The sequence below is a fragment of the Lytechinus pictus genome, chromosome 3, assembly GCF_037042905.1.
Source record: "Lytechinus pictus isolate F3 Inbred chromosome 3, Lp3.0, whole genome shotgun sequence".
NCBI classification, from domain to species: domain Eukaryota; kingdom Metazoa; phylum Echinodermata; class Echinoidea; order Temnopleuroida; family Toxopneustidae; genus Lytechinus; species Lytechinus pictus.
Window position 1 is genome coordinate 38,048,975 of NC_087247.1, and position 16,444 is coordinate 38,065,418.

Genomic DNA, 16,444 nt, shown 5'->3' on the forward strand with positions numbered 1-16,444 from the left:
ATAAGAGTGAATAATGAAATAAAAAGATTTCATGTCAGAATATAATACTATTAAACAACTTTTATTTGATGCAAGTCACATATCCAATTGATGGAAATCATGGTAAATAAAATGATTCAGTATATTATTTCATTACAACTATATATAATGCAAAAAATCTACTTAACAAAAAAAAACTATGGAGTGTATGAAGTATACATATCATGTTTAATACAAATGCATTTTATACTCCAGGTAGGTCAAATAAATCAGAAACTTGGAAATCAAAACTAATAGTATGATTTTAAATATTATTCTACTAATAAGTTCTCTCATTTGTGGGTCAAGATCCAGGCAAAAGGTTCAAGGTCATATGTAACAGAGAACAACCATTTTTATGGGGGTCATTGTCACATATGTTTTGGAGGGAAACAACTTTTAGGTAGGCAGATGCATCATGGGATTGTGCTGGTCATTTTTACTCTGATGAACACATAAAATGGTGTGATTCTTAAGGAGCATCCACATGGAATATCCAACTTCATAAATAACTATAATTATGTTATCAAAGGAAAACAGAAATGGACGTACGGACTTTTTTGTCAAATACACATCTAATATCCCATTTGACCTGGAGGGGGGGGGGCTGAATTTAGGTCAACATTATGTTACTGGACATAATGAAAAAAAAGCATATGATGAAGTGATGGCAATTTACAGTATAACCAGCAATAGACATTTATTTCTCTTTTTTGTAAAAATTGGGAGACATGAAAAAGGAGGTTCATTTTTGGACGCTAATCAGACATGTGACATAAGTTTTGAGCAATAGTTGGGAGACCACACAGCATATGTATTCTCCACAGGAACAAACAAATGGACGTATATTCAGTATTTTGTGACAATCATCAATATTTCATGATGTTCACATAACAACAGGATCACATATTATTGGACAAGTCATGAGAGAATTGAAAGTATATCATTTTACTGACTGGGAGTATCTCCCCATCTCATAACAGCATACAAACCACCAACATTAATGGTGTCCTATTGAAAATATGAGGAAATACAAGTACTACCTCCAACTTTATGACATCTTAAATGATGTTATACAATTTCAATAATATCTTAGAATGAATAGGTTTAATTCAATGTTAAACAGAAAGATAATTTATTTACAAAATCTATCTTAATATTAAATATATTGTTATTGCATATTTAAAATTCAACAATGAGATTTTTGCAGATCAGATAATTTCTTTATCAGATTAATATCCAAGATAATCTTCCTTTAAGATATAGAAGTTTATATTTCACTTTTGTGAAAGTTGTTTTTCATGTAAATGTAAACTGTGCCCAGATACATATTAATAAAAACATATATTAGTCTTTTATCAAAACAGGGAGGAAAAGAATGAAAAACAAAATTTTCAACTCACTGCAAGAAAAGAAAGTAATATATCACACAACCTATTGAAATGAATGTAATATCAAATGAAATCAAAGAAAATGGATTACTTGTTAAATGATAGGAATGGACAGCGAAGGAGGAGATGTTGGAGTATGCACTTACCGTGTTTAGGCGGACCTTTATTTTGCTCACTGTCATTATCAGGATCAATGTCCTCTGTAAATGAAGAAAAAAAAATTATTAATGGTGACCACTTACATCTAAACTCACAATATGTTAACAAAGAAAGTTATCTGTAATGAGCCAAAATAGGTGTTTGGGCTTCAAAAATCACAATTTAGCAACTGTGTCATTTGAAACAAAAACTCTTCTATCTTTTTGAAAAATTATGAAGTCATGAAATGAAACTAAATCCAAGATACAGGCTTTTTGTGAGACTATTTTGGCAACAGCCAAAAGTTTTAATCGGTCTAGCACGGTGAACATGCCTCATGCTTGAGTGAATGTGAAACACCAAACCATGTTTTCTCCTTTCTTTTCCATTGAATGAAGAAGTTACATGGGTAACGCATAATCAATTTCAACATGTTATACATCACTATTGTTATTCTACAGAAATTTCTTATCTCAAAAATAATACTGGTAGATCTAAGTTAGTTTTTTATTTGTGAATGATCAAATTTAAAAATGAATACAAGCATTTGCATTCTATCTTTGAAATGCCAGAGAAAATACAGCTCTTTAGGATTTGTGTGTATTATGTTTCATCCCTGAGCTTCAGAGAGTATCAATGTATACTTACTTATCTTAGAACAAGTTATGTTCTGAATGATTTAATATTGTTTCCTTAGTGGTCCTACAATTTTTTTTGCCATGATTATAAAATTTCTGTATCAATTATTTATTTGATGTTGTGAAATCACAGGACTTTCAGGCAAGTTACCATGGGCAGCTGCAATGTCCAACCAGGAATGCAATAAAAATGAAAAAAAAATGTATTGTCTACTCCAAGCATGAAGTATCTACAATAAATAATGGTTATTCAAACTATATCAGATAGAATCAAGTACCCTTTAAGAGTTGGTGGATGGTAAATGGTAATTGCAATTGCCCTTTGCATAAGGAGACCTGAATTAACGATAAACAGAATTAAGGAAGAATCAAAGCCGATCAAGAAACGATTGTGCAGCCATCTTAATGGCATTTAGATACACAAGATAATACCATTTCATAATTTTAGCAATTTTGCCTTCGTGCAATGATCAGGATGAGATGCATACACTTCTGCAAATTGGCAGTTGCCATGGAAACCTTGCATTTACCCGCTTGTGTGATCCAGTCTAAGTAGCCTCGAAGATCCTCCTCTATCTGTTGCTTCTCTCGTAGCTTCTGAAACGCTCCTCTTGCTTTGGCCTTTTCTCTCTCCTTGGAGAATTCCCTGTGGAGGATAGAAGCAAGTAAGAGTTACAAAGGATGCAGAGAAAGCTTAAAACCTCATCCATGCAACCATTTACATTGTGTGCTACAATAACAACCATGTAAGAACATGGAATCAAATGATAATATATTAATATCATTGGCTGAAAGGATGAAGCAAAGAGCATTTCTGATGATCTAAAACTTGTCATCTTTTGTTACTATGAAAATATCACATGGGGTAAAACTAATGCAAGAACAATTGTTCTACAAAAGGCCTTTTTCTATTGTGCATATTAGATTGTCATTCTTACAGGTTGCAATTTGTTTCCTGAAAAATATTTTAGTTCAAGCTAGCAGTGGCAGTAACACAATTTCTTTTCCATCTGTTCTACTTTCTCTCTTTCTGTATCATGGATAATAAAATAATCACAACTTGCCAAGCTCTAAATCTCAATTGGTTCTATTAATATAAGTATCTTAACGATTACGTCAGAAATCAAATAATACATTATTGGAAAGCAGTGGAGAAACAGATAACAACACAGGTGCATCTTCACTCCTTACAAACAAAGTATTCTGCTTTAGAAACACTCAAATGTACGGTTTATGATGTTATTGCAAAATGTACAATTAATTATTTTTATTATCACTATTACAAACAAATAAGTTAATTCTGCATGTCCTCTGACAGTTTTAAACATTGAGACAACCAATTTCTATGTGGAAGATTTCAGTATATTTTAGCCTTTGTGACACCCCCCCCCCCCTTCCCTTCCTCTCTTTCTAAGAACTACAGTGTCTGCATTAAAAATTTACAAGTTCCTGGATGATAGCACGATGTTTCCTTGCTACAGGGTAAAAGCGTAATGTCAGACTGATCCTGAAATCAAAGTATGACAAGCAAGCCTGGTCTATAACAGCAGCAAGTTGAGGGATGAGGGTGTAAAATCCATACAGAATGTTTAAGGGTAAACATTATTGTATGATACACCATGTTGACTACAGATTCATCTAATTATCACACATACTGTACAATACTGCAATTAAGGCCTTGTTATCATAGGCTTAACATTATTAATATAAACTCATTTACTAAGAACAGTTAATCAAATTTTGCAGTGAACAGGGTACTTACATTTGGTTTGTAATCAATTGATAAGTATCCATGTCATGAATATCAAAGAGAAAAAATCTGGCCTGCCATTGAAATGTGTTTTTTTTTCACAAACAAGGGTTGACTTACAAGAAAACCTTCTAATGAGTTCATTAATTTATTTTGGAGTTAAATTCAACTCAAATCACTTTTTTTCAAAATAACAAAGAATTCAATTGAAAGAGTCCCTGAATGGTAACATGTGAACTTTACCGTTTTAGTAATACATATGTAGTATGTCACTAAAGCAAAAAGGGGTACTCCAGTCTGAAATTTAGATGAATTAAACTGACAGTTTCATTGAAACTGTATTAAAAACATTGAACAGAGTTGTTATTTTTATTTTAGAGATGCTGTTCTATGCATGTCATCATTGAGTGAGCAAGTGATGTTGTCTGCTCACTGCTTTTTCTTTCGTATTTTGAACAAAAAATAAGAAATAATGTAGATTTCATGAAATACGGTTTACAAAAAAGACAGACAGTGATAACCCGACATTTAACTAATGCAAAACTAAATATGATCGAATTTCAATTTTTTTGTAATTAATTTTGCTTGAATGTTTGATTTTTCCTTACTTTCAAAAACTGTATCATTTTCAGGCCAGATGTTAAACTATGGGTTCATATCTTTCTTAGATCAGCATATGAACATGCATACCTCTGGAATATAGATTGTTCTACATAACACCATGCTCATGCATGATAATGTAGAATCCATTGACATGTTCTTCATACGATTATCTGATTAATTAACTTGAGTATTTTAATAGCAATGTGTGGCTCCGTCGAACTTCATTAGTCTACATTCCACTTTCACAGAGACAGGCTTATGTAATTTCATCCACGGCACATTTCTAACATGATAATGTAATCAGATACTACTAGTAATATTATGTGCTTTGTTTATAATGTCTGATATGAAATCCTATGCATATCTGCGTGAACTGTGGAGGCACAGGGGGCATATAAATGGGCAATTTATCAGACAAATGACAAAAATAATAGAGTACAAAATTAAACTTGATTCCTCCCCACCCCACCCGTCTTTTAGTTTTCTGAAGGAGGGGGCTTATGAGGATTTGACACCTGGGCCCGCATTTATAAAGGTGATAAGCCTCTCATTACTCAGTGTAAAGGCCTATAAAAATGTGTGATACACCAGTGAGATCATGATTGAAAAAAATATATACATGTTCTTATCTGGCAAACATGATATTCTACAACGGACTGTTGATACATTATTAAAGTTTAACAGTTGACAAAACAAAGCATTACTGTAAAAATGTAATATTTATAAAAGATTTAATTATTCTGTTAAAGTACAAACTTATTTTATCAAAGATCGTTTAGAAAGGTGATCAAACCCTTTAAATCACCTGCACCGGCAAAGGTTCGCAAAAAGTAGGTGACATGTCGGTGAATATAAAGCAGGGAGTTGGGTTTCATGATGTAGTCACCATCACAACTTATAGATGCTCATTTATAAAGATCAGAAACCCAAATTGTAACCCACTAATCAGATTGCCTCCCCAACAATGTGCATGTACTGATTTTTTTTTCTTTTGCAATGCAGAAAGCTGTCCCACTAGATTATATTAATCAACTTCAGTAACATAATAAATTCAAACAAGCAATCAGTTTGTTCCAATTTGTCTCTATATGAAAACTGAGGTCAGGAAGGATCCCACAGCATCAGCAATGGTTGTAATATTAACATGATACTGATGAACACAAACTTACCAACATAGAAGAATTTACACTGCTACATCATTTGCATATTTATTTTAGTTTTAAAAATAAAATTATGTCAGTTAACATAGAATTAATTACTTTATAATAAACGATAGAAATGCATAACAATAAATCAACATTTTCACTACTAAGGTTATGTTAGCCAATGCTTTGTAAAATCAATAATTTCAAATTGCTGCTCATTTCAAGATACACAAATAGCTTGGCATGATATCTTATTAATTTTTCATGATTATTGGTAACCCAATACCTGTTGGTGACAAGCAATTTTAGAAGTAAAGAAATTGTATGTTTCAGAAATTCCACTGGCTGTCGGTTAATTATTTTACACTCATTGCTTTTTCTAAAGATGTATGGTTTCAAAATACTGGTATAGTAAGAATTAAAAAAGGAATAATATTGATTTTGATTAAAAAAAAGGTTTTCCTAGGCTATTGACAGCAAAGGTATAGAATGCTGATAGAATCTAATACTTCTACTAACACTTAAAAGTATCTCTTACCCCACTTATTATGATGATTAAATCATGAATTTACAAAACACATGAATATCCAAAGTGCAAGGTTAGATATCAGAAGTCCATTCTTCTTACCATTCATTAAAATATCCACTAGAAACAAGTTTTTGAAATCCTTTATTGATGATAAGAATACACTAGGCAATATATCATGCTCTTGATTTGGTCCCATATTCAATATTTTACATTATATAATCATTACCACTTGGGAATGATTGTAAATTGAGGTTAAGAGGATTTTAAATGAAATTAACATAAGGAATGCTGAATGATATCATCAAAAGAAAATATGATGTAGCTCATGTGAATGTACATAAAGTTACATGAAAATACTCAGTCACATACAGCATATCCAAACCATAATGACCCATACACTATTCAAACATTATCTGTTCCATATGCACTGACAGATGCACTTTACTCGAAAAGTCTTGAATTCATGGATTCATGGAACAATTTTGTTTTTTTAGGACCAATCCATCAAAAGGCTGAGGTAGGGACAGTGATTTTCCGTTTCAAAAAATTGCCTTTTCCATTTCAGAAAATCTCAAATTCCGTTTCAGCATGTCAGAAAACGGAAATTCCATTTCCCCATAGACTTTGTACACACGGAAAAGTGACAATTCCGTTTACACATTGAATAGCAAAATCACAACACGTACACTCGCACTGGTCAAAATTTGTATCTGCCACTGTACCAACAACACAATAGAATCCGTTCTAATAGGATCTATGCGGGTGCATAAAATATTTTTACAAACCCATTTAGCATGCATACATCCTCACCTTTCACATTATTAGCATTATTTCACGGTGAAATGATATTTCATCCATAATTTTGGGTTTTTTTGGACATCGTTATCATCAGTCAACAGCTTTTGCCAATCCGCCATCTTGGATTTTAAGACCACAATATCGTGCTGTTACATCTTCAAACGTAGAGGGCAGCAACACACGACCGTGTAGTTGAACGATATGTGTGCATGTGAAGCCCAACCCGGCCGGCCGGGTATGGGTGTGGGGTACAATCGAGTGTGCTGATGTCGAGTGCAGTCACGATGTGTGAATTGTCATGATAGTAGCGAAGTGAGATCGTGTTTTCTGGGGTTTTGTGGCCATTTAATATTCTCATTTTGTTGTGATTTTGGAGTAATTTCTGTTGCTATTCTGTGTATTTTGAGGGAAAATACGTTTTCCGTGATTTTCCGTTTGAAATGCCACTTTTCGTTTCAAAAGGCCCTTTCCGTGAATTCCGTCCGTTTTCCGCGATCGCGGAAAATCACTGTCCCTACTGAGGCACAATTTAAATTAAAGGTATACTAAGACAATTTAAGATTAATTGTGCTCAGTTACTAATCAGACTCTACATTTTGTTTTTACCGGTTTAATTCTGAATCTACATGCTTGATTGGTCATGCACCACAGCTGACCTGGATTTATTGCGATTCCATGCAATTTAGAGACCCTATTTCATGAAGAAAAATCATTTATTATGACAAACTTTCCATAAAAATATCAACCATGGAAACCTTGATTTGGGCTTATAAGACCTCTTACTATGTCAGTATCCGACCAGAATCACATATGGAACAGAATCAATGAAGAACCCAGATTAGAACAGAATGTAAATTTGAATTGACTTACCCACTAAGGACACCAAGAACAAGGTTGAGGACAAAGAATGACCCAATGATGATCAGACTAACAAAGTAGAAGAATGGCCACCAACCAGCGCCATCATTGATCTGAAAAAAATCACAACATTAAATATTTAATTTATAATAAGACAGTTAGTGAAATTAAATGGTCAAACTAACAATCTCGGTTTTGAATCCATGGACTGAAGCCACATTTGTTTGTTTTTCATGGATTTTATGCAATAATTAGACTTAGTTGAGAAAGACTCCAATAATGCATGCATTGGTAATATTGTACTGAAGCACTTCAAAGGTAAGATAATTAGTGAGCCCAGTTGTTAATTAATAAGACCAATGTTTATATAAATTATTCTACATAAACAGTGGACTCATCAATGCTGGAACTGTTAGTAGAAATGCAAGAATTTAGCATCCTTTGACAATGCACAAATTCATTATCAAGCTTTTTCTCGATATAAGTACAATATGAAATCTGTACTATTTCAGGCCATGGACTCAAACAACTATTGTAAATTTGGGTAATTATGTTCATTAATACTTTTAAAATAATTCTTCAACTGAATACGAATGGCAAGGGATAGATGATAAGAAGAAATGAAGGTATAAAGATGAGTGATAAAAAGAGAAAGAGAAAAAACATAGAAAGACAGATAAACAGACAAAGAAAGACTGATACTTATATAGATTAGGTAAAATTCATTAAAAATGCATAAAGTATCAACACACTCCAATTTTGTTTTAAGAATGTTTTTGTTATTGTTGTTTAATTGTGAATGTAAGTAGACATATATATTTTATTGTTAGGTCAAAATTTGAAAATCTGTATAGTTTGAATTAGAAAAATTAAATTACCCCAATGTTATATTTTCCTTTCATCCCTGTCATGATATTTAGATGTGCATTCCTCAACTGTTTGTTTGAATTTCAACCACTAAGATTCAAAAGTACTGCAGCACCATGTATACACATGCCTCAATGATCACATTAATGCCATTGTTTAATTTCACATTTTCTGTGTCAATCATATATATTTCTTTATGAATTTCATTCAAACTTGTAAATTACCATCCAGGATATTCAATGAAACACCATTATAAGAATCTAAACCACTTGGGTTGCTGATATACACAGGCAATTTCTACGTACTTCTTACAATTTTCTTAACTCTTCTCACTTGAATCAATTTCAATTTAAAACATAAAAAGTCCTGGAACAGCCAACGAGTCAGTTTTTCAAAGTTGCTTTAAGAAAGAAAAAAGCACAATGGAATGAATCATTAAAAGAACAAAAATAAAGAAAAGAAATGAAAACACACATCCCAGACACCCGTTTCTCCTTCAACTCTGGCACCACTTGTAAGTTAATCTTGGTTATCAACCAAAGAAACGCTGAGTGCTTCTCTGTCTACATCTTCCCTTTATCTCCAGTCCATCTACCATCTTCCCTTGGAGACAAAAATCAATGAAAGGGCCGTCTGATAGGGGCGCATTCTCTCTGCTATAGCATCGGCAAATACAGCCCAAGATCAAGGCAAACACTAATCCTGATGATTAAATCCTCATCATCAGATAATTTCCTTTTCATACATAGAGTATGGAGCTTAGATCCCTCCAGGGTGGGGTAGGGAGGGGGTGGGGTTGTAGCCTACCCAGGGAAATGTCACGCGAGAGGAGGTATTCATTTCAATGTTTAACTTCAAGACTGTCTGCCGTTCCAAGATGGTGGCCTCAATGTAAAGCTATGTAATTCATCATGTTCACTCTTATCACACATGGGAATATCATCAAGACAATGCAGAAAGATATATATGTTCTGCTTGATCAATTCCAAGTAATGCATCACTTCAGTACTGTGTGCATATCTGATTTGGTAGAATGCACTTGAAATATTAATTTCACCAATCTATTAAAAGTTGGGACCATGCCCTAACCTATAACTCTTCTCATTATTGGTTTAATATATCCCGGGCTACATCAATATTAATTGCAAATTTTGAAATCCATGTCAATATGGCTGATGTAAACATGAAGCATAAGACATCAGTTTCACCTTAACTGTAATTTCACACATTTATCAACATTTTACTTGAAACATCATTATATTTAAGCTATTCCATAGTTTTGTGTTTAGCATTGTCTGACACTGTCTTGTTAATGCACATTTGGATATGACTGTGTATGCCTATTCCAAAGGTAATCTTTTAAAAGTCAAGTTATCTCTTGCTTATACTGGACATTGAAAATTTCCCATTTAATATCAAAACAGGATGCTAATTCCATAATACAGGCACAGCAAGGGTTGATTAACTACCATCACAATGGATTGTTGCTCCCCAATGACTATGTCTGCCAGCATTGAAGATTCCATTTTGAGATTAAATGCAACATTTGAAAGTCTACAGAAAAGTCCAAAATATGATAATTTAGCTTGTTTCAGAAGAGTTACCACAAATGTTAGGTTGTCATCCCCATCCTAGCAAAGGATGATAATCAATGTGTGTTGTTGTTTTTTCAAAGAATTAAATAGGCATTCTTTATGCATAAATGATTTGAGGATAAACACATATGCATGAGATGAATGATTATTTACTGGTCATAAATGACTGTTAAATGAATAAAAATGTTAAATGTAATCTTGTTTTTCTACCCACTGGTCAAGGTAGCTTTTCTGTTGTACCTTCACGTGCTTGCAATGTATCTTGACTGGGTTATCAAATCAAAAGATTTGTTTATGACATATTGAATATCAAATATTTAAAAAAAAATTACTCTTAAGATGACAAAATCATTACACTCTGAGATGGGTTTAGTATTTTATCCAATGTTGGGGTGGAATATGTCATTTGGAAATGATACATTTGGCAAAAATGTCTTTAATGAGTAAAATAAGAAATACAAAACATTGCATTCAATTTACAAAATACTTTGATTTACTTTAGAAAACAAACAAGAATGTTCCCTCTTTACCAAAAATGAGATCAACTTTCTATATGGTGCAATGACACAACTTCATAAAACCGGTTACAGATCTCCAAATTTCTCTAATATGTAAGATAAGTAACACTCCAATGTCTAATCGACAAATGAATGCATTTCTCCCTGGAACAGAATTACACCAGATGCTTAATGTAGTCAGGGGTTATGACACAAAACATCCATCATCGATGTCACACAAACACGGCCCCATCCCTCTAGAACTGATCTTTCTCACACATGCAGCTGATGTATTAATGACCAAAAAGTTGAAAGACCTTCTACATGTATATCCCAAATGCCTGAAACAGATAAATGAGATTCTTCATGAACAGCATCTACTTATTTGATGTGCTCTTGATCTTATACTATATATTTGTCAAAGGGGAGCTAGGGCATAAGTCTTGATTCAGGAACTTAACTTTTGACTAAGTGAATATAAGTACAATAACAGGTTTGAATTCATTTAACAAAAAGGGAAAATGTCTATATATCAAAATTTATTTAATGAAAACTTAATATAACTTACATAATTACTATCATAAGAAATATATGAAGACAATTTTAAAAATAGGTCTTGCAAGCTACAAATGACTCCCATATATCAAAAGGCAGAATGTACCCTTGATCTACAAAATGGCTTGAAATTGAATTATTTAAAAGGGAGACTAATAACATGCCAAATTTAACTAATAAACCCATGTAGGAATACATTGTTTTTGTCTTAGGATGTACATATAAGGCTTAACTTTTTCATAATGTGTATGATATTAGCTAATCATTGAAGAAATGACCCTAATGTGCTTAGTGCATTGAATGAGTTTGCATATACTGGGTTGTACAATATACAACTTATGACAGTACTCTTATGTTGTCATTAGCTAAAAATCTAGGCCAAGCTGAAGCACACGTTACAGTGAATTATGCATGTAATTGGAGGAGCTCAGTTAAATTAATGACTAAATTGGTCAAACTAATAGCACTTAATTTGCTTTTAGAGGAATTCTCACCGGCACACACAGAAAACCTCTTGCATCTCTCCCCCTGTCATAACATTTATTATCTACTTGATAAATGATAGTAAAGATAAGAAGAACTGCGGGATATAGAAAGGTCAGAAACCCACACTTGGGATCTACTGTGTTAAAGTTTGTAATATGATACATCATACGAAAGAACACAGCATGAACAAGGTGAAGGTCAAGTCTCTGTTCACTGCACTGAGCTTGACAGATGACCAAGTTATTTATAAGTTATCTTATGTTTCTACTAAGAAAAAAAATACATGTGGGCTGAGAGGGATTAAGCCTGCCCCCCCCCCCCCCCCCCCCTCTTGCCCAATGTTCAAAATGGCCCTGTACGTTTATCATTAGCTTTGATGCAAAAGGTAATTTTAAGAGAACAGAAGCAGGAATATAGCTTTTTCTTGAAAACAGTTATTTCTCGGTTATATCTCCATGTTAATAAAGCAGGGATGTTGAACAAAATTGGATTTCTCTCCTTAAAATTCTGGATAGAAGGGTTTCATGTTTTAAGACCCCGCCCCCTGCATACACACACACTAAAACAAATACACACAAATACCATCACAGATCCATCAACAACTGTTCAAAACTAGGTTTTTTTTTCATTTAGTAACAACATACAATATATGATAACCTACCAATGATTCTATGATATTCTCTGGCTACAATCGCCCCTTTAGTAAATCTGCCAAAATAATAATCCTATTCAGTATTCTTAACCAAAAAACCTCACAACTCTAATCCTTACCTATACGTTCAGAGATATCATTGCCACAGGAGCAAATGATGGATCAAACCTTAACACCTCTAACATTGCTAATCACTGCACAGAAGATAAACCAACCACACATCTATCATGACAATAGTAGATCTATGATACATGAGTAAATATCAGAATGTCATCTCATGCCATATGTATCAAATGAATCATTAGTCACCCTAGAAGATGAAATGTTAACATGAAACTGCAACACTAAAGTCAATATGTAGGGTGTGGGTCATGGTGACCTTTGCCCAACATTAAAAGGTAATGAAGAGAGAACCACATGGATGGAAAAAGGGCAATTCATCATGGGTGGACAAGAGACTCATGCTATCATGGTGTCATCAAAAACTTTCTTCATGTTCCACAGGCTTCATAAGGCCTTATAAAACAAAACCTAAATGGTGTTTACTGCATAGAATAAGTATTTATGCCTCCTCACTTTAAAAAAAGAAGATATATTACACAATTGAATTTCAAACAAATAATAGGTTTAGTGGAAAATTTAAAGATAAAATAAAATGAAATTAAAATAAAGAGATGACAAAATGGGCTGTTGTTACAGCATAGAATCAGTATTTATACCTCCACATTTTAAAAAGATATATTGAACAGAAAATGGAATTTTAAAAAATAGTTTCAGTGCAAAATTTGAAAGAAAAATGAATAAAACAAATTTAAAATAAGGAGATGACAAAACAAAGTATTGACTAAAAACAGAGATTTTGAGGTGTTTTAACAATTTGGTACTATGCAAATATATGAATAAGAAATGAATTCTGTGACCCAAAACTTACAGGTGTTTGTTTCAGACATTACTTTAAAAAAGAACACACCTGGTACATATTCATAAAACAAAGCATCAAGTATTTTTGATATCTTTTTATATCTTTAAACTAATCAAGGAAAGTAACTTGACAATATCTCCAAAACATCATGGTATTGTGTTAAAGGAGCAATAAATTATATAGCTACTGAGATTTATTCAAAATTTGTTATTATGATTATATCATTAATATATCATAAACAATACTTCTTGAAAGTGAAAAAAAATACACCACAACATCAATTCATTCAAATCATGTTCTATACAGCATTGTGTCAAAGCTTTTAATAAAAGTGAGGCTTCATCATTTAATAATATTTATGTCACTTAGTCAAATTTGTGAAAAGAGTATTCTTGTTTCATATATTTTGACAGAATGTATATGTTCTTTTCTTACTGAATAATGAATTTGTCTTCATGAGCAGTTTCCAAGACAAGGCGAATCAATCAGTAAGACAATCATACTTAGAATCACCCCTCCAGATATCACTACTTCATACAGCTACAAGAAAAGAAAGGTAAAATCAATCTTAATTTGACAGATTGTCTGAGAAATCAGAACTTTGTCATTCACCTTGATCATGTTTGTCTTCACATGTTCATCAAATGCTATGCTAACCCATATTTTGTCAATTGCTATCTAAACAATCACTTATGACAATAACTACCATGTGAGAAATACTTCAACCCCAACAGCCCAATTTTCTCATTATCCAACTAATTCCTTCAACCAGAACTACGTGTTTTTAATTTTGATTTATACAAATTCTATTCACATAGAGTGAAGATACATAGTCAATGGAGAGCCAACAGTATTTCAAATCATTAAGATTCTCAATAAACAATGCACTTAAGGACGTTCCACAGTTATGTTTATGCGCATTATGATCTGCGCATAGTTTACACTCTGCGCGCTGACGTCACAATGGATGAACAGGTAATTAATTAGCTGCAGGTATGAGCTGATTTTTCTCATCTTCTGCACTTGAACTGCAGATCCGATGCGTTATTTCATGAAGCTAAAAAATTGAATTTTTCCATGGACCATTAAAAAAAAAATTATATACAATTTCAAAATACTTTACTCTGCAATGCTGCCAAGAATCACGAATATTACCGCGAGTTTGAATAAATGGTAGAGTGGTTTTGATTTTTTCTCCATATAGATACAAAGCATTCGGCGCATTTTTGGTGTTTTAAAAAGCCCGTTTGCTTTAATAAAAATGCTGATAGTTTAAAAACAAGCACATGAACCCCTATTTTTTAATGTTTGTACCTCTTAGGAATACCATCCTCTACAACTCTGCAAATTTTGGTGAAAATGACATGGATTTTGAATAAAGTGCAGCATTTATTGTACTTTTGTAGTTTGTTACTGAAATTTCACATTATTAGATTGGGATTTTGTTATCTTTTACGCCATTTTTAAGAACTGACAGTGCTGTTAAACTTCAAATTGCAAACAAATAGCACTATACATAGATTCTCCATTCTAACGATACAATTATTAACTCTCTTGCGAAATTTGATGACTTTTTCATGTATTTTGACTGAGTAATAGAGGTTTAAACTCATTGTAGTAATCTTGGGCGGTCTAAACATGCCAAATTCTTTTGAATGCGCAATTCTTAAGAACATCAATTTGGGTGAACTTTGAAGCTCTATAGCAAAAAATCAAGCACATGGACCTATGTTAATTTTTGCATATTTCGAATATTAAGGTTCTAAAGTATCTGTGTGCAAAGTTTGGTGAAAATGACATGGATTTCACTTTAACTGTGGAACGTCCTTAACAGTAAAGTGCATTATCTGATCATCCATGATTGTCCCATTCTCATTACATTTCATTCACAGTAATAGTTGCTTTCCGAATCCCATACAAGTCAATTTCCTTAACTTCCTCAACATCACAAGCACCCTTATAAAAGCACCCTACTTATGTTGAATCACCCCTCATGGCCATTACTTCAAAGAAGTCCACTTAACCTAGTGGTTTCGGGTAATTCATCTCACGATAAAACATGGGAAACCGGCCTGCTGGCAATTGCTTTCCTTATTACTGGGTTTCCAGACAGTGTGTCATTTAAATATGAGATCAACAAACTACAGCAATTGCAGGCATCTCGGATTGCCAAACTGCAGCTACTCATAATATCGTGCTGAAACATGTGCTCTCCCTTGGGGGTATTCATGTGAGGATCAAGCCCCAATGCACATGTAAAACATCATCTTACAGAGTAAGCTTTGTCATGGAGTTCTAACTGGTGGTTACCTGGAAGCTGTAGCTTCAGACCACATTAACCACATTGCTTCCTCATAAAGAAATTTCTTTCATAAGCCTCAGTACATATTAACCATAATACTGTGAAAGCAAATCATGCAAAAATTCTTGTTCCTTCTGCAAATCCTTGTACATTTATTACAATTTTTAGATGTAAATTATATTATACAATAAAATGTTTGTCAAGTTAAGGATTCCTGCACTTCTGTAAGGAATCTTGAACAAAATTAATTGGGTACAAAGCCATAAAAAAGAAAAATTACAACATATGTGATGTAGTTGTCATGAATTTAGTGAAGAAAAAAATAAGACAGGTGATGTTATTGTGCTTCTGTCCCTATACCAGCAATCATAAAATCAAGGGCAAAATTTATTAAACCTTTGCATCAATATGAAGATATAACCAACCCCCTCCTCTAATTGTTTGACGAGAGAATTATTATAGCATAGATAGATAACATTTGACATTATTCTTTTTCAAATTACTTAGAAAATCATAGTTCACAATGGACAATGGTACTCTGTCAAATAATGAAGTTTCATTGTATGAGAATGATTGCCTTCTGTATTCTGTTTTATGTTACAGTATAATAATAATGATTAACATTATTTGTATAGCGCTTATCACAAAACATATCTCTAACCTTTTTGTAGGTTTGGAGTGTTATTAGTATTAAATTCCT

General features: G+C 32.9%; 1 protein-coding gene across 1 annotated transcript in view; it reads right to left on the reverse strand.

Annotated features, from left to right (window-relative positions):
* Positions 1-16,444, reverse strand: part of LOC129255644 (voltage-dependent L-type calcium channel subunit alpha-1D-like) — a 79,698-nt gene that overhangs the window by 54,285 nt on the left and 8,969 nt on the right. Inside the window, exons 5-7 of the mRNA XM_064096972.1 lie at positions 7,881-7,981; positions 2,716-2,831; positions 1,556-1,609 (exon numbers count right to left, since the gene is read on the reverse strand). Coding sequence (XP_063953042.1) covers positions 1,556-1,609; positions 2,716-2,831; positions 7,881-7,981 — 271 coding nt within the window. The remainder of the gene's footprint in view (positions 1-1,555; positions 1,610-2,715; positions 2,832-7,880; positions 7,982-16,444) is intronic.